At 44.7% G+C, this 26790-nt stretch overlaps 1 protein-coding gene across 4 annotated transcripts in view; it reads right to left on the bottom strand.

Moving 5' to 3' along the window:
- Window positions 1–26790, bottom strand: part of CAMKV (CaM kinase like vesicle associated) — an 81678-nt gene that overhangs the window by 43042 nt on the left and 11846 nt on the right. Inside the window, exon 1 of one of the 4 annotated variants that reach the window (XM_069968663.1) lies at window positions 7206–7258. The exons of 2 other annotated variants lie outside the window; for them this stretch is intronic. Coding sequence is in view for 1 of the 2 variants with exons in the window: in XM_069968659.1 (XP_069824760.1) it covers window positions 4229–4233 (5 nt within the window). In the remaining variant the exon portion in view is untranslated. Of the gene's footprint in view, window positions 1–4228; window positions 5377–7205; window positions 7259–26790 lie in introns of those variants that run through there. One more of the 4 variants, XM_069968659.1, reaches the window with a different exon arrangement.

Raw genomic sequence — 26790 nt, 5'->3', positions numbered from 1 at the left:
TATTACTTGCACAGACAGCGAGTGAGGAGCAGCGGGAGGGGCTATCCAGATGATCCTAAGATTGTTCGGGCTGCCCACTAAAGTCAGCAGCACTCTGCTGTTACCGCTTTTATTACATGGAGAAACGTGCAGAAGACCGTCGCTGCACTAATCGTGATCCTTCAACATGTTGAAAGACCACGATCAGCCAACATTGTGCATGTCAACTGATCATGGCCTTTTAACATGTCCTATTACAAGGAATAATTATCGTCCTGAACGATCAAATAAGGCCAATAATGGTTTTTTTGTATTAGGGTCTTTACACCTGCCACCATTTTGACTAAGGGATAGAACTGTACAAGTCACTTAGTGAATCCACCCATTGTGGCTGGAACTGTGTTGACATACAAGGTAATGGGTTCAATCTTCAGTTAGCGGCTTATGAGTAAATATTGGATCAGACAAGGTTCTCTATGCTTTTATATAGCTGTGGCTAAACCACAGTGTTTCCACAAAGCTTGTAGCTGTCTCTTTGTCTCAGTATTGATGTTTCCACTAGTTCCGCAGTATGCTTGTTGTCCTGGCAGTCTTGTCTATCCAATACTGAACCTGAATTGCATCCTGTATTTTACTGCAGAGCTACTTTCCAGTTCATGTAATGTATATATTTACCCCCTAACGCCACTATATAGGTCAGACTGATGCTGCATAGACAGTAGTCTGTGTATACATGTATGACATTATTTATTCTGTGCTGAGTTTCCTAGACCCTAAGGCTATGTTCACACACAGTAAAATAAAAGCAAACCATGACAGTAAAATAGGTATAAAACACAACTGAATTTCAAATTTACCCACATTCATGACCATAGATCATTGATGCACAGATGTCCAGCACTACAAAAACATGGCCACTTTCTTCCAGAGACAGCACACTTTTATCTCCAGTTCAGGAGTGGTTTGCAGTTAAGCTTCATTCACTTCAATGTTACAAAGTTACAAAACCCCACCCAAACTGGAGACAAGAGTGATGCTGTCTCTGGAAGAAAGTGGCCATGTTTTTGTAGTGCTGGATATTCCCTTTAAACCAATTTTTCTCCACGCCTTCTAGGAGCCATAATGCTTTTTTTTTTAACCCCATTCTATATAGTGCTGACTGGGGGCTTATTTTCACACTATTAGCTATATTTTTTATTGGTGTCATACTGGTGTGCAAAAAAATTCCGATAAAAAAAAAATACCAATCCTGATGTTTTTTTTCCCCTCTCTTCATTTACATTGTTCACGTGCAAGAACAATATTGTAATATTTTAATAGATCATACAATTCCACAAGCTACAATACCAAATATGAGGAGACTAGAGTCACAAAACTAGGTAGGTGTAAGGCCTAATTCACACATCCGTTGTTCTGTCTGCGATTGCGGGCACGCAATTGTGGACAGAACATAAAACCAATGTTATTCAACGGCCCCGTTCACACCTCCGTACGTGTATACGGGGCCGCGATCCGTGCCGCAAAAAAACGGACATGTTGTCATGCAGACCGTTTTTTGCGGCACAGATCGCTAGGGTACACATAGTGCTCCATGAAGCAAGTATGATAGAGATGATTGAAGCATCACATACACAGACAAACTCTCTGTATATGGCCACTAGCTTTACAGTCTACATGCAGACAACCCAAAAAGAGGTCCGGACCATCTCATCAATGTCCGGAAGCTCAACAAATCCAGATACAATTACATAACATTATAATGCATAGACAACCGGCAAATAAAGTGACCAGTAAGACAACAGATGATTTCCCAATTGGCATTACCCATGACCCCCAAGGGCGCCAGCAAATAAACATTTAAAAGGTTAAAAGGTATGGACATCTGTACTGTACTGTACTATGTAATACAGTTGTTTTATAGGCTCACTTTATTGGTCTTTAGTAGATTCTATGGGTGTGCTGCTCTCAGTAATACAGAATGGTGATTCTACGCACAAGTCCATCCCCATCAGAGTCTTAGAGCGGTATTACACGGCCGATTACTTTATGTTAGCGAGCGCTGTTCTGCTGAATCAGCACTCACTTACTGGTCCCATACACAGCCCGATAATAGTGCAGCCAGGGCTGTATATAATGTTAGCAATGTCTGTGCAGCCCTTGTAAAAGATTAAACTATACATACCTCTCCGCACTCCCTGATGTCCTGCTAGCTTCAGCCCACTCGCTGCAGTGTCTGAAATGACATGCTGCTCAGCCAATCACTGCCCGTGGTGCTGTCCTAGTAATTCGTTCTGTCACTTTGGACACTGTGAGGTGCAGCATTACGCACTGTGGAGTGGGGTCATATTCTTTGTGGGCAGATGTCCAATCTATGTTCTGCCTATGTCTAACCTTGTTATGAATAACCACACAAACAAACATTTAAATATGCAGTGGATAGAGAGAGGTTAAAGGGGATTATCCAGTGCTGCAAAAACATTGGCTACATTCTTCCAGTGACAGCAACACTCTTGTCTCCAGTTTGGGTCGAGTTTTGCTTAAATGCAAACCACACTTGGTCTGGAGACAAGAGTAGTGTTGAGTCTGGAGGTAAGTGGCCATGTTTTTGTAGCACTAGATAACCCCTTTAATATCACTGTGGCCTCTGACACTTCTCATTTCTGTATATGCAGGTTAGGGAGAAATAACTAGGTGTGGGCCCCCTCCTCTTGAGATTTGGGGCGTCTTGACTACTACTTATTAGTAAGTCTATTATTTCTTTGTATTTCTATTTATAATATCACCCTACCCTGTGACAGATGGCCATACGCAGCAACCTTATAGGTGTTGACATTCTTCAATAATTTTAATTTCTCAAAATCAGCTGCAGCAAAAACCATGACGAATGTAACTAATAGAAGTGCTGGTACGAGGACACATTGACTGCTGAACTGCAAACATTGATGGCTACATTTTACATAAACTCTGCAAATGTCCCACTGACGTGTCCTCCCAAATACAGCTCACAGTCATCGCCCCCCCCTAAACAGGTCACCATTCCTTAAATTATCACTTACACACCAATTATTCTGTACAGCCCCACCAACTGCTTCCAACCCTCACAACAAGCCAAGTACTCAAGAGAATCCACCAGCTGCTCCTTTCTATCTGAACAAGTCTTAATTAACATCCCAACTATTCCCTACCCTCACAAGGCGTACTTATCAACTTCCCAACTTTACCATCTCACCAACATCCCGCTAACTGTTCCCTACCATCCCAAACAATCCCAACATTCTATCTAACCATCCAAACAAGTGCTCATGAGCATTCCATCAAGTACTACTACCATCTGGTTAGTAAACAACGTCCCTCAGATATAATAGCCTATAATCCTGCCAGCAAAATCTCATCATCAACATCCTAGAATATTGAGCAAATGAGACTGTTTCATGGAGCAGTCACTGAACACCATGGGGGGATTTATGAAAGACCGACATACTTGTACTTATGTTAGGCCCCGCCCTCTTTCCCCCGGCAGGATTCACTAAGAGGCGCACACCTTTTAGTGAATCTGGCCGGCCGGGCATCTGAATCTTCTTCCAGCAGGTGTAGATTTTGATCATGATTTACGCTTAAATCATGATAAATGAGACGCCTCCTCCATGTCTCATCAAGCCCCCCAAACTCCCCCAGCCCGCCCATCAGGCGATAATCCAAACCAGCTCAGTGCTGGATATTTGAACTGAGGTCCCTGATTTTATGTTGAAGCAGCAGCCACAGAATAAATGAAACTAAAGGTAAAGGTGAAACTAAAAATAGTGCAATTATGTTACAGCACAACATGACCAGCATAACCCCCCCGATTCCCGAGTGATTCTGACCATAATTTAGCAGTCACAATATTGTACCATAAGTATTTATGACCCTCATCTGATAAGTGATGATGTATATATGGTTCCTATATACTTTAGGACAGCATGCATCCAATGAAAAAGTGTTCTACTTTATTTTGCCAAATGCATGTAAAATAAATGATGTTTCGGCGCTAACAAATACTGAGCCTTTCCCAAGTATATCACAATGTTGTGCAATACAATCTTTCATATACAAACTAACAAATCGTCATACACAATCAATAAAATCCCAACCAATCACATATACCTAGGGCAGAGTTGGTACATATTTCTAATTAATCAAATTTTCATATTAAATAATGTCCATAATTGTCCATTCCCCATACAGGGGTCATATAAAATACTGTTACTACCTCATGGTGACTTGTGATTCTTAACCACGTTAGGGGAATCCGATCCACGACAACCCACGCTGCACTCCCAAGTAAGCTTGTCGACATGTAGAAGTTCTGTGTACAGTATAGTGTGTGTATGTAGAGGTCATGTGTGCAGTATAATGTGTGTATATGTAGAGGTCCTGTGTACAGTGTAATGTGTGTGTATAAAGAGGTCCTGTGTACAGTGCAATGTGTGTATATGTGGAGGTCCTGTGTACAGTATAATGTGTGTATATGTAGCGGTGCTGTGTACAGTGTAGTGTTTGTGTGTGTTTATGTAGAGGTGCTGTGGACAGTGTACTGTCTATATATGTAGAGGTCCTGTGTACAGTGTAATGTGTGTATATGTAGAGGCCCTGTGTACAGTGTAATGTGTGTATATGTAGAGGTTCTGTGTACAGTATAATGTGTGTATATGTAGAGGTCTTGTGTGTGTATATGTAGAGGTCCTGTGTACAGTGCAATGTGTGTATATGTAGAGGTCCTGTTTACAGTGTAATGTGTGTATATGTAGAGGCTCTGTGTACAGTATAATGTGTGTGTATATGTAGCGGTGCTGTGTACAGTGTAGTGTTTGTGTGTGTTTATGTAGAGGTGCTGTGGACAGTGTACTGTCTATATATGTAGAGGTCCTGTGTACAGTGTAATGTGTGTTTATGTACTGTGTACAGTATAATATGTGTATATGTAGAGGTCCTGTGTGTGTGTATATAGAGGTCCTGTGTACAGTATGGTGTGTGTATATGTAGAGGTCCTGTGTGTATATATAGAGGTCCTGTGTACAGTATGGTGTGTGTATATGTAGAGGCCCTGTGTACAGTATAATGTGTGTATATGCAGAAGTCCTGTGTACAGTATAGTGTGTATATATAGAGGTCCTGTGTACAGTGTAATGTGTATACATGTAGAGGTCCTGTGTACAGTATAGTGTGTGTATATGTAGAGGTCATATGTACGGTATATAGTGTGTGTATATGTAGGGGTCCTGTGTACAGTGTAGTGTTTGTATATGTAGAGTTCCTGTGTACAGTATAATGTGTGTATATGTAGTGGTGCTGTGTACAGTGTAGTGTGTGTGTGTGTGTGTGTGTATATATAGGTCATGTGTATAGTATGGTGTGTGTGTGTGTATATTTAGAGGTCCTGTATACAGTGCAATGTGTGTATATGTAGAGTTCCTGTGTACAATATAATGTGTGTATATGAAGAGGTCCTGTGTATAGTATAGTGTGTATATGTAGAGTTCCTGTGTACAGTATAAAGTGTGTATATGTAGCGGTCCTGTGTACAGTGTAGTGTTTGTTTGTGTGTATGTATATGTAGTCGTGTACAGTATATGTGCATATGTAGAGGTCTTGTGTTTGTATATGTAGAGGTCATGTGTATAGTATAGTGTTTGTATATGTAGAGGTCTTGTGTGTGTATATGTAGAGGTCCTGTGTACAGTGTAATGTGTGTATATGTAGAGGTCCTGTGTACAATGTAATGTGTGTATATGTAGCGGTCCTGTGTAGAGTATAATATGTGCATATGTAGAGGTCTTGTGTGTGTGTGTATATGTAGAGGTCATGTGTACAGTATAATGTGTGTATATGTAGAGGTCTTGTGTGTGTATATGTAGAGGTCCTATGTACAGTGTAATGTGTGTGTATATGTAGAGGTCCTGTGTACAATGTAATGTGTGTATATGTAGAGGTCCTGTGTACAGAATAATGTGTGTATATGTACCGGCCCTGTGTACAGTATAATATGTGCATATGTAGAGGTTTTGTGTGTTTATATGTAGAGGTCCTGTGTACAGTATAATATGTGCATATGTAGAGGTCTTGTGTGTATATGTAGAGGTCATGTGTACAGTATAATGTGTGTATATGTAGAAGTCATGTGTACAGTATAATGTTTGTATATGTAGAGGTCTTGTCTGTGTATATGTAGAGGTCCTGTGTACAGTATAATGTGGGTATATGTAGCGGTCCTGTGTACAGTATAATATGTTTATATGTAGAGGTCTTGTGTGTGTTTATGTAGAGGTCTTGTGTGTGTATATGTAGAGGTCATGTGTACAATGTAATGTGTGCATATGTAGAGGTCATGTGTACAGTATACTGTGTGTATATGTAGAGGTCTTGTGTACAGTGTAGTGTTTGTATATGTAGAGGCCTTTTGTACAGTATAGTGTGTATGTCTATATAAATATATGTAGAGGTCCTGTGTGTATATGAAGAGGTCTTGTGTACAGTACAATGTGTGCATATTTAGAGGTCTTGTGTACAGTATAATATGTGCATATGTAGAGGTCTTGTGTGTGTATATGTAGAGGTCATGTGTACAGTATAATGTGTGTATATGTAGAGGTCTTGTGTGTGTATATTTAGAGGTCATGTGTACAATGTAATGTGTGTATATGTAGAGGTCATGTGTACAGTATAATGTGTGTATATGTAGAGGTCATGTGTACAGTATAATGTTTGTATATGTAGAGTTCATGTGTACAGTATAATGTTTGTATATGTAGAGGTCTTGTCTGTGTATATGTAGAGGTCCTGTGTACAGTATAATGTGTGTATATGTAGAGGTCATGTGTACAATGTAATGTGTGTATATGTAGAGGTCATGTGTACAGTATACTGTGTGTATATGTAGAGGTCTTGTGTACAGTGTAGTGTTTGTATATGTAGAGGCCCTTTGTACAGTATAGTGTGTTTGTATATATAAATATATGTAGAGGTCCTGTGTGTATATGTAGAGGCCCAGTGTACAGTACAATGTGTGCATATGTAGAGGTCTTGTGTACAGTATAATGTGTACATACAGATCATATGTGAGTGTGTTCAGTGCGGGGGTGCTGACATTAGCTAATGAGTCACACAGAGAAAAATGGCGTCCTCAGCTCAGGTACATGCGGAGGATGGATTGTATTTAACTTTATAGTGGGGTTAAATCTGGGCGTTACCATAGCAACCTATCCCCAGCCGAAGTATTCAGCAACTGCTATTAACACATCAGGATGACACGTGTAATACTCAGGCTGGGGGTACACAGACAGCTGGGGTGCCAGGATGGGAGGGATGAGAGAGTCAGGGTACCAGGAAGGTGAGGGTAAACAGGCAGGGTGCAGTAGGAGGCATGAGACAGCCGGGAGGCCATGATAGGAGGGATTAGACTGGGTGCCAGGATAAGAAGGATAAGACAGCTAGGGTGCTAAGATAGGAGGTATAAGTCTGGATAGGAGGGATGACACAGCTGTGGTGTCACAATAATTAGGATGAGAAAGCATCGGTGCCACCATGAGAGGGATAAGACAGTCAGGATGCTAAGAGGAAGAAAGGCGACTATAGCAAGGATGAGGCACGCAGGTCCCAGGATAGGAGAGAATTAAAGCTGGGGTGTCAGGATAGGAGGGATAAGGAAGCTGGGGTGTCAGGATAGGAGGGATAAGGAAGCTGGGGTGTCAGGATAGGAGGGATAAGGAAGCTGGGGTGTCAGGATAGGAGGGAAAAGGAAGCTGGGGTGTCAGGATAGGAGGTATGAGAGAGGGCCATAGGATAGGAGGGATGAGAGAGCCATAGGAAAGAAGGATGAGAGAGGGCTATAGGAAAGAAGGGATGAGAGAGGACCATAAAATAGGAGGGATGAGAGAGGGCCATAGGATAGGAGGGATGAGAGAGCCATAGGAAAGAAAGATGAGAGAGGGCCATAGGAAAGAAGGGATGAGAGAGGGCCATAGGATAGAAGCTAAAAGAGAGGGTCACCGCAAAGAAGGGATGAGAGAGGGCCATAGGATAGGAGGGATGAGAGAGGGCCACAGGATAGGAAGGATGAGAGAGGGCCACAGGATAGGAAGGATGAGAGAGCCATAGGATAGGAAGGATGAGAGAGGGCCATAGGATAGAAGCTAAAAGAGAGGGTCACCGCAAAGAAGGGATGAGAGAGGGCCATAGGATAGGAGGGATGAGAGAGGGCCACAGGATAGGAAGGATGAGAGAGGGCCACAGGATAGGAAGGATGAGAGAGCCATAGGATAGGAAGGATGAGAGAGGGCCATAGGATAGGAAGGATGAGAGAGCCATAGGATAGGAAGGATGAGAGAGGACCATAGGATAGGAAGGATGAGAGAGGGCCATAGGATAGGAAGGATGAGAGAGCCATAGGATAGGAAGGATGAGAGAGGACCATAGGATAGGAAGGATGAGAGAGGGCCATAGGATAGGAGGGATGAGAGAGAGCCATAGGATAGGAGGGATGAGAGAGGACCATAGGATAGGAGGGATGAGAGAGGGCCATAGGATAGGAGGGATGAGAGAGGGCCATAGGATAGGAGGGATGAGAGAGGGCCACAGGATAGGAAGGATGAGAGAGCCATAGGATAGGAAGGATGAGAGAGCCATAGGATAGGAGGGATGAGAGAGGGCCACAGGATAGGAAGGATGAGAGAGCCATAGGATAGGAAGGATGAGAGAGCCATAGAATAGGAGGGATGAGAGGACCATAGGATAGGAGGGATGAGAGAGGGCCACAGGATAGGAAGGATGAGAGAGGACCATAGGATAGGAGGGATGAGAGAGGGCCACAGGATAGGAAGGATGAGAGAGGGCCATAGGATAGGAGGGATGAGAGAGGGCCATAGGATAGGAGGGATGAGAGAGGGCCATAGGATAGGAGGGATGAGAGAGGGCCATAGGATAGGAGGGATGAGAGAGGGCCACAGGATAGAAAGGATGAGAGAGGGCCATAGGATAGGAGGGATGAGAGAGGGCCATAGGATAGGAGGGATGAGAGAGCCATAGGATAGGAAGGATGAGAGAGGGCCATATGAAAGGAGGGATGAGAGAGGGCCTTAGGATAGGAGGGATTAGAGAGCCATAGGATAGGAAGGATGAGAAAGGGGCCATAGGAAAGGAGGGATGAGAGAGGGCCTTAGGATAGGAGGGATGAGAGAGAGCCATAGGAAAGGAGGGATGAGAGAGGGCCATAAGATAGGAGGGATGAGAGAGGACCATAGGATAGGAGGGATGAGAGAGGGCCATAAGATAGGAGGGATGAGAGAGGGCCATAGGATAGGAGGGATGAGAGAGGGCCATAGGATAGGAGGGATGAGAGAGAGCCATAGGATGGGAGGGATGAGAGAGGGCCATAGGATAGGAGGGATGAGAGAGGGCCATAGGATAGGAGGGATGAGAGAGAGCCATAGGATAGGAGGGATGAGAGAGGACCATAGGATAGGAGGGATGAGAGAGGACCATAGAATAGGAAGGATGAGAGAGGGCCATAGGATAGGAAGGATGAGAGAGCCATAGGATAGGAGGGATGAGAGGGCCATAGGATAGGAGGGATGAGAGAGGACCATAGGATAGGAGGGATGAGAGAGGGCCATAGGATAAGAGGGATGAGAGAGGACCATAGGATAGGAGGGATGAGAGAGGGCCATAGGATAGGAGGGATGAGAGAGGACCATAGGATAGGAGGGATGAGAGAGGGCCATAGGATAGGAGGGATGAGAGAGGGCCATAGGATAGGAAGGATGAGAGAGGGCCACAGGATAGGAAGGATGAGAGAGGACCATAGGATAGAAGGGATGAGAGAGGGCAAAAGGATAGGAGGGATGAGAGAGCCATAGGATAGGAAGGATGAGAGAGCCATAGGATAGGAGGGATGAGAGAGGGCCATAGGATAGGAGGGATAAGAGAGAGCCATAGGATAGGAGGGATGAGAGAGGACCATAGGATAGGAGGGATGAGAGAGGACCATAGGATAGGAGGGATGAGAGAGGGCCATAGGATAGGAGGGATGAGAGAGAGCCATAGGATAGGAGGGATGAGAGAGGGCCATAGGATAGGAAGGATGAGAGAGGGCCATAGGAAAGGAGGGATGAGAGAGGACCATAGGATAGGAGGGATGAGAGAGCCATAGGAAAGGAGGGATGAGAGAGGGCCATAGGATAGGAGGGATGAGAGAGCCATAGGATAGGAGGTATGAGAGAGGGCTATAGGATAGGAAGGATGAGAAAGGGGCGATAGGAAAGGAGGGATGAGAGAGCGCCTTAGGATAGGAGGGATGAGAGAGGGCCACATGATAGGAGGGATGAAAGAGGACCATAGGAAAGGAGGGATGAGAGAGGGCCACATGATAGGAGGGATGAGAGAGAGCCATAGGATAGGAGGGATGAGAGAGGGCCATAGGAAAGGAGGGATGAGAGAGGGCCATAGGATAGGAGGTATGAGAGAGCCATAGGATAGGAGGTATGAGAGAGCCATAGGATAGGAGGGATGAGAGGGCCATAGGATAGGAGGGATGAGAGAGGACCATAGGATAGGAGGGATGAGAGAGGGCCATAGGATAAGAGGGATGAGAGAGGACCATAGGATAGGAGGGATGAGAGAGGGCCATAGGATAGGAGGGATGAGAGAGGACCATAGGATAGGAGGGATGAGAGAGGGCCATAGGATAGGAGGGATGAGAGAGGGCCATAGGATAGGAAGGATGAGAGAGGGCCATAGGAAAGGAGGGATGAGAGAGGACCATAGGATAGGAGGGATGAGAGAGCCATAGGAAAGGAGGGATGAGAGAGGGCCATAGGATAGGAGGGATGAGAGAGCCATAGGATAGGAAGGATGAGAGAGGGCCACAGGATAGGAAGGATGAGAGAGGACCATAGGATAGAAGGGATGAGAGAGGGCAAAAGGATAGGAGGGATGAGAGAGCCATAGGATAGGAAGGATGAGAGAGCCATAGGATAGGAGGGATGAGAGAGGGCCATAGGATAGGAGGGATAAGAGAGAGCCATAGGATAGGAGGGATGAGAGAGAGCCATAGGATAGGAGGGATGAGAGAGGGCCATAGGATAGGAAGGATGAGAGAGGGCCATAGGAAAGGAGGGATGAGAGAGGACCATAGGATAGGAGGGATGAGAGAGCCATAGGAAAGGAGGGATGAGAGAGGGCCATAGGATAGGAGGGATGAGAGAGCCATAGGATAGGAAGGATGAGAGAGGGCCACAGGATAGGAAGGATGAGAGAGGACCATAGGATAGAAGGGATGAGAGAGGGCAAAAGGATAGGAGGGATGAGAGAGCCATAGGATAGGAAGGATGAGAGAGCCATAGGATAGGAGGGATGAGAGAGGGCCATAGGATAGGAGGGATAAGAGAGAGCCATAGGATAGGAGGGATGAGAGAGGACCATAGGATAGGAGGGATGAGAGAGAGCCATAGGATAGGAGGGATGAGAGAGGGCCATAGGATAGGAAGGATGAGAGAGGGCCATAGGAAAGGAGGGATGAGAGAGGACCATAGGATAGGAGGGATGAGAGAGCCATAGGAAAGGAGGGATGAGAGAGGGCCATAGGATAGGAGGGATGAGAGAGCCATAGGATAGGAGGTATGAGAGAGGGCTATAGGATAGGAAGGATGAGAAAGGGGCGATAGGAAAGGAGGGATGAGAGAGCGCCTTAGGATAGGAGGGATGAGAGAGGGCCACATGATAGGAGGGATGAGAGAGGACCATAGGAAAGGAGGGATGAGAGAGGGCCACATGATAGGAGGGATGAGAGAGAGCCATAGGATAGGAGGGATGAGAGAGGGCCATAGGAAAGGAGGGATGAGAGAGGGCCATAGGATAGGAGGTATGAGAGAGCCATAGGATAGGAGGTATGAGAGAGCCATAGGATAGGAGGGATGAGAGAGGGCCATAGGATAGGAGGGATGAGAGAGGGCCATAGGATAGGAGGGATGAGAGAGGGCCATAGGATAGGAGGGATGAGAGAGGGCCATAGGATAGGAGGGATGAGAGAGGGCCACAGCAAAGAAGGGATGAGAGAGGGCCACATGATAGGAGGGATGAGAGAGGGCCACAGCAAAGAAGGGATGAGAGAGGGCCACATGATAGGAGGGATGAGAGAGAGCCATAGGATAGGAGGGATGAGAGAGAGCCATAGGATAGGAGGGATGAGAGAGGACCATAGGATAGGAGGGATGAGAGAGGGCCATAGGATAGGAGGGATGAGAGAGGGCCATAGGATAGGAGGGATGAGAGAGGACCATAGGATAGGAGGGATGAGAGAGGGCCATAGGATAGGAGGGATGAGAGAGAGCCATAGGATAGGAGGGATGAGAGAGGACCATAGGATAGGAGGGATGAGAGAGGACCATAGGATAGGAGGGATGAGAGAGGGCCATAGGATAGGAGGGATGAGAGAGGGCCATAGGATAGGAGGGATGAGAGAGAGCCATAGGATAGGAGGGATGAGAGAGGACCATAGGATAGGAGGGATGAGAGAGGACCATAGGATAGGAGGGATGAGAGAGGGCCACGGGATAGGAGGGATGAGAGAGGGCCATAGGATAGGAAGGATGAGAGAACGCCTTAGGATAGGAGGGATGAGAGAGGGCCATAGGATAGGAGGGATGAGAGAACGCCTTAGGATAGGAGGGATGAGAGAGGACCATAGGATAGGAGGGATGAGAGAGGACCATAGGAAAGGAGGTATGAGAGAGGGCCATAGGATAGGAGGGATGAGAGAGGACCATAGGATAGGAGGGATGAGAGAGGACCATAGGAAAGGAGGTATGAGAGAGGGCCATAGGATAGGAGGGATGAGAAAGGACCATAGAATAGGAAGGATGAGAGAGAGCAACAGGATAGAAGGGATAAGAGAGTGTCACAAGATAGGAGGGATGAGAGAGCCATAGGATAGGAGGGATGGAAAAAGGTCATAGTATAGGAGGGATGGAAAAGGGTCATAGAATAGGAGGGGTGAGAGAGGGCCATAGGATAGGAGGGATAAGAGAGAGCCGCCCACAGGACAGGAGAAAAGACACAGTCGGGGTGTCAGGACAGCAGAGATGAGTGTGGGTACCTTAACAGGACTGCTGGAATGTCAGGATAGCAGAAACAAGACAGCTAGGGATGCATGATATGTTATATATTATGACACATCAGGACAGGAGAGATACTGCTGTTGTGTTTAGCTCACATATGGATGCCTAAAATCATACATGGTAACAAACCTGCAAGCTATTTGAATGTTTGAATTCGCCCATTTTTTACTGACAAGAGAAAAATGAAAAATTGAAACATAACAGGGCAAATTTTATCTAAACTGTCTGTGAGGGTGAAAACCCTCAATCTCTCATATATCATAATATTACATATTGCCTTTCATGGATCATGTACATTACACTACCATCCTCACGTATATCATGTTGTGTCCTAAGGCTGGAAACAAACAGCAGTTTTTTTTTTAAAACTGCCACTGCCTATTTTGTGCAAGAACTAAAAGTGCATTCACATGGGATTGAAAATATAAAGGGGGGACATTGCTAGTTTTGGCATGAAAACGGCAGTGGCAGTTTAAAAAACAAACAAACTGCTGTGTGTGTTTCCAGCCTCAACATGTTACAACCTCTCTTCCTCTAAAACACTATTATTATAAGCCGTAGTTCATATATCATGTTATTACACCCCATTCTTTGATATACGAAGTTATTACCCTCCATCTCATATATAATGTTTTTACGCCCCCTTCCTTTCATGTATCATGTGATTACTTCACCTTTTTTTCTCATATATCATGTTACTACAACCATTTCATCCTTTCATACAGTATATGTTATAACATCCTCTCATATATCAAGTTATTACAGCTTCTCATTTCTCATGTTATTACACCTCTATCCTTTAAGATACCATGTTACTACACCTCCTCCTGTATGCCATGGCATTAAACCCCATTCTCTTATATCACGTTATTACACTCTCTCCATCCTTTTATATGTCATGTTTTACACCCCAACCCCTTATTTACCATGTTATTACACCCCATACCCTCATATATCATATTATTACACCCTCATCCTCTCATATATGTTATAACACCAATTTCTCTTGTTATATATTGATTTATTACACTCCCAATTGATTTCCAGTATCATGCAATTATACCCGATACTGTCATATATCATGTTAGTGCACCCTGATCCCCTCATATATCATGTAAGTACACCCCGATCCCCTTCATATATCATGTTAGTACACACTGATCCCCCCATATATTATGTTATTACACCCCTACCGCCTCATATATCATGTTTTTATACCCTCCATCGTTCATTAAAGTGACTCTGTATCCACAATCTGACCCCCCCCCCCCCCCCCCCCAAACCACTTGTACCTTCGGATAGCTGCTTTTAATCCAAGGTTTGTCCTGCGGTCCGTTCTGCAGGTGATGCAGTTATTGTCCAAAAAACAACTTTTAAACTTGCAACCCCATGCCAAACGGGAGTATCTGTGCCCTAACTTTGCACCACCCCTCCGGCCCTTCTTCCCCACCGTCTTCATCATTAGGAATGCCACTGGAACATTTTCTCCATGCTGAACATTTGCACAGGTGTCTTAACGATCCAGCCCATGTGCTGGGCTGACACAGGTGATGAATATGAGGCAATCTGCCTGGAGCATTCCTAATGATGAGGAGGGTGGGGAGGAGGGACAGAGAGGTTGTGCCAGCCTAATGCATACACAATATAGGCCACTCCCATTTGGCACGGGCTGCCAGTTTAAAAGTTGTTTTTTAGCACAATAACTGCATCACCTGCCAAACGGACCGCAGGACAGATCTTGGATTAAAAGCAGCTATCCGAAGGTACAAGTGGTTTGGTGGAGTCAGATTGTGGGTACAGAGTCGTTTTAATATATAATGTTAGTGCACCCCCCTCATCCTATCATATATGATGCTATTACAGTACTGCACCTTTATAAGGTGTAGTGACTGGCTTCATCTGTATTAATTGTACAATTGACTCCCTTGCGGCCTCCATTTAGCAGAGCTTAGTGTCTCATTAGCCTGTAATTCACAAACCTGATCTCCGCTTGCTTAATTGACTGCATGAGATTTCAACCTAATCCCTCATTCTTCCTGGATGTCAACAGACGCAGGAGACTTTCACCAGCATCATAATTCTACAATCGCTTTCTGGTCATGACCCATAGCCCATTTGTCATCAGTTTATTTGGAGGAGATTGAAAAACACACTGATGGTTTAATATCTCCATATCTTTTGCACCCTGATCCATTCATCCCACCCCATGCACCTGACGTCCTGTAACATTCATCCCACACCCTGCTACTTGCACCCCACACTATGTACCCTGCCCTCTCCACCACACCATACACTATGCACCTAACACCCCGCTTCTTTCCTGCCCACTCCGAAGCAATCTCCTGAGAAGCATTGTGTCCCTGAAAGGAATCATCTCAAGATTTCTCTTGTAGTAAAACTCAAAGTGAAATTTTGTAAGCAAAGTGGAGCTTCCTGATGAACAAATGACTCATAGGGATTCAGTACACAGGGGAGTCTAGTCGCTCCGGGCCTGAAAATTCATACAATTTTACAAGTGAACATTTACAATTCATACAAATTATACAAGTGAACATTGTTTTCACTCGTTTCATGTCTATAAAGGCTTCTGAGACTTATTATGTCCTGTACATAATAATCTTTTCCCCCATTCTTAAAACATGCACTCCCCAACATGACCCCTCCATCCCGTACATAACACCCTGCACCACATCATATTTAAGCCCTTAAAAGGGGTTATCCAGCTCTACAAAAACATGTCCCCTTTCCTTCAGAGACAGCACCATTCTTGTCTTCCTTGCAGGTGTAGTTTGCTACACATAACACTCTAAACCCAACTTCCTGTAGATAATATTCTACTCCCCATTTTCATACCTACAATCCAGCTTTGTATTAACGCCAACAAACATGACCCTATACATAATTCTTTTCACCACAATTTCACTATGCTCCTCTGCAAACATCACCCCTTTCCATACAATATTTTATACTCTTCTCCCTAATTTTTCACATAAACAAGGAAACACGTGTCCTCCACCCTGTACATAATGGTCTGACCCCTGAATAACATATCCCATTATAATATCCAGGATCTATCACCCAGGGACATACAACCACTGCTTTTCCACTAAAAAGCTCAATATTAGTAGTGTAAATTCTGCAGTGTCTTTTGAGTGAATCAGTTTGCTGTAAGACAATATTGCAATAACCAGAGCCTCCCTGATTTATGAAGAATGTGCACCCCCATGTAACGTGACCTGATGACCCTATTTCGGCAGTGTACACACAGTTTGTAGAGCTGTCTACTATTACAATACGTGCAGTCGGTTAGTTCTCTTCATTAGTGATTCCCTTTTGGAACATTGCAACTAAAACACAATTACATATTTACTTAGATGGACTTTACGTTCCAGTAGGTCAGCCAGATCCATTTGCTCTTCTCTCTCTCCCATGTGTTCCTACAAAGGCACAAGCCTGTGCTCTTCATATAAAGCCATATGTGGGGAAGGGGGGAGGGGGGGAATTATGTCAATCATTTAGCCTGAGAATTGTGATGAGCCGTGACTCTCAACGACTTCCTAATGGCAAACGTCAGCATTCTGTAAAACATAATTACTCCACAGAGTCTATCTGATCCTGAATGTTTTATGGGTTCTGCAGCTGCAGGAACATTGATAGATCGTATCAGACAGGGCCGCAGGGCAAAAAATTCAGATAACTGCACGTGTGGATGACTGCAAACTGCATTATAGCCTGCATTCTGTCTGCCGCCCATGTGAACTGTATTTGAATGGTCAGTTTCTCTCTGTTATAGGTCATTTTGTACCAGCTAACAACAGGATAGATGATATGCTAAATATAATCTATATTGTTTGCTGTCATATAATCTATTGCTTTCTGTTATCAGCTGTTTCAGGCAGGGGATAGGCAAAGTGTAGTGTTCTTTATTAGATGAGTGACACAAAGTGTATAAGCCTCCTTATCCCCATGATCACTACTGTAGTGTAAAGAACCTTCTATGTGACTAATATCAGACAGTCCTTTAATAACACTGCTGTACTTTTACAAGCTTCAGGCTGTAGGGGTTTTACCTGAGTTTCATGGTTTCAGACTATAATGACAAAAGTGACTGACACAAAGGGGCGATATCTGTATTTGAAGTGGTTGGCCATTTTATAGTAAAATTGTTCAGTGTACAGTATCAGTAGGTATACTCACTGTATATACTGACAGCAGCTCCCTGTGAACCTCATAGAGCTAGTATCAGACTCCCCACCTCCAGTCTTGGCTGCCCTGCTCTATGGTGAGCCTTTTCATAAGACATGAATAGCTGACATGGATCAGCATGTCACCATGCCCCCCCCCCCCCCCAGTGTCCACCACTAAGCCTGTATATGCCTATGGAGGAGACTGGGGGCGGGGCATGGTCACATGCTCCTCCATGTCAGCCATCTTATGGACAGATTCACCTTAGAGCAGGGCAGCCCAGCCTGGAGGAGGGGAGTCTGAGTTTAGCTCTATGAGGTTCACAGAGAGCTGCTGTCAGTAAGTAATGTGAATTCACTTGCTGTACTTATACTACACACTAAACAAATTTACTGTAAAGTGGCCAACCCCTTTAACAATGCAGATTTTGATTCTATGCACAGGCACACACCTAGTAAGTGTTTCCTAGTGAACTAGTCTAGTTATATGATGAAATAATTTCTGCCACCACTCGGTGTAAGAGCAGTATAAATCTAGATGCAATGGGCTCCCCTAGTGGTGAGTGCAGGCAACCTAATGGCACCTTTATGGCTGGAAAGCTGCATATTAAGCCTCTGTATGAGAAAAGCAGCATTGCTTCCTATTAAAATTTCTGATCAGTTTAGATTAAATAAAATGATCATATTATAGACACACTGCCCTAAATATCCATTAACTCCTGACTATCTGAAACCACTAAAAATGTTAGGGAAAGCATTTTACAGTGTCCACTGTCTTCAGCTGAGCATGCCTTGAAATCCCCCTTCAACAACCCTTCGTTTGAGGAAAGCTGGATGAAATATGGCAACCATTAGTGGATGTACAAGTGTACATCCAGAACGTCCTCAGCAGAGCAGGGAGAGCGCAACATTGGGGGAAGTGAACCGAGGCAACAGGCAAACCGGAGCAGTGGTGCTGGAGTATGTGTATATATATATATATATATATATATATATATATATATATATATAGCTTTTTTATTACTTCTCACACCAAGCAGATTAGCTCAATTAGAGCAAGCCTTTAAGGTCCTGCCATCTTTCAATCATTTGCATCCTTGCACTAATGAATTCTACTTGGGCTTTGTGAAAAAGATCAGCACCCAATTGTCATCATCATTCCCATAGTGTTATCATCTCCTTGTTCCAAGAACTTTAACACCTCAGCTTTGTCATTACCAAGCCCCCAACAACGCACAACACACAACGTGTCATTAAAACCTAAATTTAAAGCAGATCCTCCCCACAGCTGGAGATCTCCCCCATCCTCAAGGGGATCCTTGCTCCTTCTCTGCTCTTTGTTGTACTCTGCAAACAATCACCCTAATTCAGGGAGGCCATTTGTCAGTGTCCAGATTGTAGAGCAGTGTGGTGGATGTAATCGAGGCAATATGGAGCTGATGTTACACAAATATCCCTATAGATTTCACATTTATAATAGAGAGAGGAGAACATGTCGCTGCAAATCGGATCCTCAGCATCTATTCAGCAGCTGCACGTGGTTCATGGAGGGGAGGGGGGGGTGCTAGAATTAACCATTTAAAGTTACAGTTGTCATTCCTTCTGTGAGTATGTCATGGTATTTAAATCTCTTGCACTGGGAACTATTGGTTCTGTCCACTCAGATTTTTTTAAATGCTGCAGTTGGGAAAGAGGGCAGCAGGGGACTTTCTTTTATAATTGTGTATGGAGCAGATGACTGCTCTGGGGGTATATGTTTTGTAAGAACTAAACAAGACAAATACCCATCATAGGTCTAAACTGACCAGAGTAGAAGAGGAGTTGTCAAAAAGGTGATACGTTATTGTGTTCTGCCAGTGTCACCTCCAGGGTGCAAGACTTCATAGAAAGCATTTTTGACTTAATGTAGACACAATGCAGTCTCTCCTAAATATCCAGCACTGTGTCATTTGCTGCCTAGCATGAGGTTTGTTCTATGGGAAGATATATAATGACCCCGAATTGTATCTGTCATGGATTCACCAGGGAGATCTCTACAGTCATTTAAATGTGTCCCAGAAAACCTATGTACGGAAAACAAACCAAGCGGCAATTACCGTTATACCACAGGGGAATATTTATAAACCTATGGCAGGAGCAATCCATCACCTGGCCGCAGATTATGAGACAGCACTGAAATCTATTTGGTGCCTGACTAAAGGAACCACAAGTTCCAGAATTCCCTGCTAGTTTCAGCATGCAGGTTGTTCACCCATCATCTCTATAGTCCAGGCAGGTGGAAGAGAATCAGGACCGCGGACAGCACAGAGCTCACAGCACATCTTGATATTGCTCTGTAGTGTATTCCTTCTCAAGTCACAATCTTCAGAACCTGCAGGGAAATTAGATTACTCTTAGCATTATAACAGGTGCAACTTTACGATATACTTTGTGCCTCAGTTCCTCAAAATTTTTAAGATCTCTGCTTGCTGTAATTGACTTGGCAGTCCTGCCCGATGAAAGCTGAGCTGTCATTGAGATAAATTTTCCACATTGTGACAAACTATTAGAACCAAAGCTAGACTTGTGCTGCCCCACAGTGGGATGTCTGCACCGATACATTGTACAGAACCTTCAGCTATGTGAGTTTTCTAATGAGCTAGTGTTCTTTAGATGTATAGAACTGGCTCCCTGCAGGATAAATGTCTAGTCTATGAGGCAAGTAAGGCTGGGTTCACATTGTGTTTTTGTCTCTCTTTTACTGTTTCTATGTATTTAGTTTTATAAACACACTATTATGCACAGCAATAGAAAGTATACAGTATGTGGCAAACTATTTATTTTTAAAATGTGAACCAATGGAAAAAGGATTCTGCTGTATAGCATACATCAGCATTTAGTAATTTATACCCTTTTTTTCCTTTTTCAAGAGTAGAAAACAAACAAAAACACAGTGTGAACCCAGCCTAGGGGAGTACAGGTGTAGCGTATGCGAAGAATCATATATTGTATACACCACTCCTACAGTTACCCTCCCCAAAGCCGAACATGACTAATTACAGGGAACAATAGATTGGATGCACCTGTAATACAGTCTCATTCTAGTCTCAAATGGCTGAAAAATGTATGAAAAAGATGGGTCCTGGCCTTCCCCCCAGCCTGTTTGTGGTCAGGAAGCTGAAAACAGCCAAGTAAGCTGTCCTGAGCAATATACTTTAAGGGAATCTATCAGCTACAAATCATGTTTATACTGCTGCCAATGTTAGATACGTAGCTGCTAGGTCATGGAGACCTTTCATATATCCATCTGTGCTTCCAGAACATATTCTCTGGTGCAAAGTGTTAAGAAGGCTTTCCCATATTTAAGTGCTGAGAGCTGGAATACCTTCTGGCTCCCCTCCTATCCCTGACCCTGCTTGATTGACAGTCAGGGCTCAGCCTCGAAATTGTGTTCCTGTGCTGTGCATGTGAACTCTGCACAGGTTTCAGATTTAAAAGCAGGCTTCTAGATGACTGGAATAGGGATGGCAGGGGCAGCGGGGAGGTTTTTTAGCATTCGGCACTTCCGGTGCTTGGGAAAGCATCTTTGACTCTTTACTAGTGATGAGCGAGTACTAAAATGTTTGGGTGCTTGTTACTCGAGACGAATATCTCCCGATACTCGAGTGCTCGTTTCGAGTAACGAACCCCATTGAAGTCAATGGGAAACGCGAGCATTTTTGCAGGGGACCCAACTTCGGTAGAGGGAAGGTCGTGTGAAAACCTGTCAACCTCAGAAAATGATGAAAACACCACGGAAATGGACAGGAAACAGCAGGGGCAGCATGTATGGATGCCTATAAGGCTGCCTAATCGCACCATTACGCCAAATTCTGGGCAACAGCTGTGGGATACAATCTGTTGGTGGCTGCACCTATATACACTCTATGACACCCCCTTTACACTCTGCAAGCAGTAGTGAACTTAGATATGCCTTGCATAAGAAATACAGAAATCAGAAAATATAGTAGAGGGCCCAATTAAATAGTACTGAGCACTTCTTAGGGTCTGTATGCAACACCGAATGTCCCCTTTCTGCCAGCAGCCGATCACCACAGTGTGCTGCTGAAATCGTGGTAGCAGCACTGCAAGTCCCAGCCATCAGTCTGTAGTAATACATTTTAAGGCTTTGTTCACACTGCGTATGAATCCGTCCGTAGTGCGAACCGCGAATATACGCACGTAGTTTTGAGGTTGATGCGTTCGCTTGAAAGTATACGATATACGGCCGCACCGTGCACACTACGTATGAGTTTATGGCCGGATCGTATATGGCGCCGTGAAAAATTAACAAGACCATTGTTTGAGGACGGAAATGTTGAAACTCATGGCCGTGGATTTTCATGCGGTCCCGTACGAAGTACTTATTTCAGCCAAATTGAACTTGATTTTTCAATCCAAAAGATTCTGTGTGGTTTACGGGGCTGGGCGAAGATTTCCAAGTAAATGACCTGCCTCAGATCGCTTCGAAACAAGCTAGGGAAGCATAACTGTACTACGGGCGTATGTTCGCGGTTCCTACGCATCCAGCTGCATGTCTATTTTTCCCACGCCCGTAGTTTCAGCCGCACATGTACGGCGGCGTACGATCTACGGACGGATTCATACGCAGTGTGAACATAGCCTAAAAATAATTTGAAGCCCTTACAAGGGCTGTTTGGTTGTTTCGCTAGTATTCCCTGTCTACTGGAATGCTAATTCCCTCCCTAACGCTCTCCCAGACCAGCAGCAGCTCTGTCCCTAATCTCTTCCAACATGCATGTGAGCTGAGCCTTGGCGGCCGGGATTTTTATATGGCAGGGTCATCTGATCTGGCCAACCAATCGCTGCTATAGACATGTATGGGTCCCACGTGATCGCAGGATGTACCAAAGAGTCTCCTGCATGTTTATTGGCTGTGAAATAGCGCCCAAATTTACAGAAAATGGATGATGAGATTTTCTCAAGTATTGCGAGATGCTCGTCCGAGTAACGAGTACCATCGAGTACCCTGATACTCAATTGAGTACCAAGCTCGGACGAGCATGTTCGCTCATCACTTCTCTTTATACCAAGAAATACAAGAATTTTTGTATGTTCTGGAAGTGTAGGATTATTACCTCTTTGCCACTGTATAGGTCTGTATAGTCTATAATGGATGTAGCAGATATTGGGGTACATAGTGTATAACGGACAAGTGAGCGATGATTTAGACAGTGAGGATCCGTTTTTGGGCTTTGTGAGGAGCGCTGCAGGGTGACTCATTTCCAGTTTAATCAGTGTAACTCAGCTTTTTCTGTATTCTGCCACTCGCCTCTGCCAGGCTCATTAAACACAGTACCTGTGGGAGATGTTATGAAACACGAGACCCATGAGCCTTCCACATGGATGACGGGCCGAGCGCAGCAAAAGTGGACGGGAGCGCTGTCTGCAAACCCCACAGTTTAGCTACTCACACCTGCTCTGACCAGGGTAATTATTAACACACTGTACCGGACTGGATATAACTATAAGAAATCCTCATGTATGGAGGTTATTGATTTAGGATAGGCTTTTAGGTTCTGGATGTAAATACTTAATGTTCCCATTCACTGACGGCGATGGGAGGTCTTCACAGTTGTGAGGAGTTGAAACCCGAAGTCTATTAGAGTTGGGGAACTCTTCATTGTGCCCTGATAAATAAGAAGACACAAGTCTTTTATGTGGCCATAAACAGATTGGGGGACATTTATTAAGTCTGGCGTTTTCTGCGCCGGACTTAAAAATGCCCCCGCAGCTCCGGCGCTACGGAGATTTATGTAGAGGCGGACTGCCTCTACATAAATCCCGTGCGCGCCAGTGTGCACAGCAGAAAACCTACGCCAGCTGAGGACTGGAGTAGGTTTTCGGCATAACTTTAACAGAAAAAGATAATGAATCGCGCCCCCGTTCCGCCCCCTCCACACCCCCTCCCCACCCCCCACCCCCTAGCGTACCCGGCGGAAAGTGCCGTTTTGTGAATATCAAAATGATACATGTCCCCCATTGTCCATGATGGGACCACTGTGGTGGAGAACAGCTTGTTGCATAGTCATATGCACCCACCATTAGGCGGGACTCACAATGTGCATTTATGTAGTGCTGTTAAAATGCATTTATAGTTTTGATTAGTGAACTTCCATTAAGAGATGGGAGTAACCAATAGAAAACCAAAAAATGCATGTTTTGGCCAGGTTCACACTACGTGAGACACCGGGCGTTCTATGACCCAGCCGTGTGACAGAACGGGCTGGTGTCAGTGAATTTCATCCCGGACGGTACTGCAGTATCGGCCAGATGAACTTAATTTGTGCTGGATTGGGATGCGGGCACAGCCGTGTGCGCCCGCATCCCAATTCACCATAGCACATAATGGAGACTGCGGCTGGAGCGCACTCTACATTGTGTGAGCTGTCAGTGTTGTGTGGCCACTATTCAATAAATAGCCTCCGCACAAAACTGACTTGTCAGTTTTTCCTGAAACCACTAGTGATCCTGGCCAAAGTGTGTTCTATGGGTAGTATTTATGAAGACCGGCGTACAAGTACGCCAGTCTTATATAAGGCCCCTCCCCTTTTCCCAGGCAGGATTCACTAAGAGGCGTGTGCCAGCAGGTGTAGATTTGGATCATGATTTACGCCTGTCCTCCCCGCCATGTCATGCCCTCCCCCCCAAGCTCCCCCAGCCCGCCCATCCGTCGTCAAAGTAAAATATCTGAAATCAAAGGCAGATCCAAGTTGTGTGAACCTGCTCGCATCTATAAAGAGAACAGGGTGCCAATGTGACCATCATGGACTCCATATAGCTCCAATGTATACTAATAATAAACCTCCTATATTTTCAATTTATATTCTAGTATACTAATCATGAACACCATATACCTCCAATGTATACCCCCTTTATAGTTATTAAGAATTATCATTAACTGCATATACATCCAATATATAGCCCCAATATACTAATCAATAATCCCATATAACTCCAATTTATACCAATGTCTACACTGAATGATCACTGCTTTAGTAACATCTACTAAATAAAGGGTTGGTCCACCATTTTGGGTGAACACAGATTGCAGAAGTTGGGGAACAAATTTCACAAGGTGGCAACTGGACCTATGCCATATGCAGCAGCTCCATCTGTTTGTGCACATTTTCCGGGGGAGTGGGAGTAGCCTATTCTAGCATATCTCAAACATGCTCTGTGGGTTATATACCAGTACATTGAATTTGGGGTAAAGGCATTGGGGGAATTTGAAATGTTCCACCAATCACCCCTTGGTGATCTGAGTCCGATGACACAGAGCACTGTCCCACTGAAAAATGCCACTATGGTCAAGGAAGACCTTATCACATTCACCATTCAAATGATGTGGCATGATGACCAACAAGCCTGGGCATGGCAGAAAAACATTCCCCATGACACTGCCACCAATGGCCTATACAACCAATAATGGTACACCCATAGGATATGACTTCATGCTGTTCATGCCAGATGTGGACCCAGCCCTCCATTTTTTTCAGCAGGAAACAAGACTTGTCACTGCAGATAGCCTTCTGCCATGTGTCCATGGTCCATTGAAGTCTTTTTCATGGACTATGTGAGCCACTGTTTGTAATGATACAAGACCATCAGGGGTACCCTTGTCATTCTTTGAACCCCAGTCAATGGAAGGTAAGAGGCATGAATTTATCTTATTTGTCTTAGGTCAGTTGGTCCACTATGGTACATCATCGATGAAACACCAAACATGCCATGCCACGCCTGACTCTTGAATTAAACACACATGCTTGTGTGAAAAATCTGATAAGACACCAAGGTCACAGAGCAAACCCAACAGAGGGATGTGCTTCCTTGAAAAAAACAGATAATGGATCGGTGCCATCTACACAACGGCTTTTCTTCAGGGAACGTATCCCTCTGTTTGCTTTCGTCATAGTACTGAGCCAGGCTTGGATATGGGCACTGGTGAGTGTATCCCAATCTACATGCTCTGTTCATTGTTATGCATAGAGCATAACCGTACAAGGTGATCATGCTATAGTATGAGTACTCTCATCTTTCCATTTGTAATAGCACATTGTTTTTCCACGGTGTTCTGCTTTCCTTTTAGTGTTACAGAGCAAGTCACAGGGGGAATATATCACTCTTTTTAGCTATGTTCACACTACGTAAAACTACGGCCGTAGTTTTGCGGTGTGTAACATAGCCTTATTTTTAATGGCATCCTGGCCAGAGCGTACACACATCGTATGCGCTCCGGCCGGGATCACGTGCGGAGCCGGAAAAAACTGACATGTCAGTTTTCTGCGGCCGGAATTCAGTGAATTCCGGCCGCAGAAAGACCTGTCAGTTCACACAGTGAAGCAAGCGGCTCCGGCCGCTTGTTTCACTGTGTGCTATGGGAAGCGCTGATGCGGGCGCACGCTGATGCGCCCGCATCAGAGCTCTGCGGCCAGAAAGATCATCCGGCCGGTACTAAGACCGGCCGTTCCGTGACAGTAGTACACTACGTGGGTGTTTACGCTATGTGAACATAGCCTTTAGCAAGGTCTCAGCTTTCAGTTGTGCAAAAATGCAGAGTCGTGGAGTCGGAGCTAGTTTCGGCTAAAGCTAGAGTCGGAGTCAAAAAGGATGTACTGACTCCTGCTTTAAAAAATCTTTTCATATGAATTTTATAAATATGAATTTTACTCATGAATTTTATAAATGTTCCTCATTAATATAGTTTATGTTCTATCAAGCTAAGCAGGTTATTTATAAAAAACAGAAAAACCCTTTCTCACATTCATCTAGTTTCCTCCATATATCAGTAATGAAGCACTGGCCCTATTAGATAAGGGTTGGGGGTCACTATTTAGCAGTTTGTTTCTGAGCTAGAAGAGTCCATTGTGTGTGTGTGTGGGGGGGGGGGGGGGGGGATAGATCTGTGCTGTTGTCTTTCTGTATGCTGGATGATTGCATACGAGCAACAGTCTAATATAGAGAAAGAGGAGGATAAACCATAAGTAGTGTAGCCGTAACCTCTGTCCTCAGTTTGGTGTTTTCTCTCTGGGAGAAGATAGTGTGTGTTTTTCTTTCTGGGGCCCACCAGAGGAAATGATCCTGAAGGCCCACCAATGAAGAACCAGTAAGAAACGACACGTCAGCCAGTGTTAGTGCAGGTTCTAAAGCTGGGGGCCCACCAGAGGATCCTCTGATCCTCTGGTAGTGCAGTCCGGCACTGGTGCTATGACTGCAGCAGGCTGTGTGTGTGTGTGTGTGTGTGCGCACTATGGCTGCAGCAGGCTGTGTGTGTTTGTGTGTATGCTATGGCTGCAGCAGGCTGTGTGTGTTTGTGTGTATGCTATGGCTGCAGCAGGCTGTGTGTGTACGTGCTACAGCTGCAGCAGGCTGTGTGTGTGTGTGTATGGTTGCAGCAGGCTGTGGGTGCTAAGTCTGCAGCAGGCTGTGCGCGTCTGTGC

This window comes from Dendropsophus ebraccatus, chromosome 4 (genome assembly GCF_027789765.1).
Source record: "Dendropsophus ebraccatus isolate aDenEbr1 chromosome 4, aDenEbr1.pat, whole genome shotgun sequence".
Taxonomy (NCBI): Eukaryota; Metazoa; Chordata; class Amphibia; order Anura; family Hylidae; genus Dendropsophus; species Dendropsophus ebraccatus.
The sequence above is the reverse complement of the archived record's forward strand: the minus strand, read 5'-3'. Positions and strand labels throughout refer to the sequence as shown.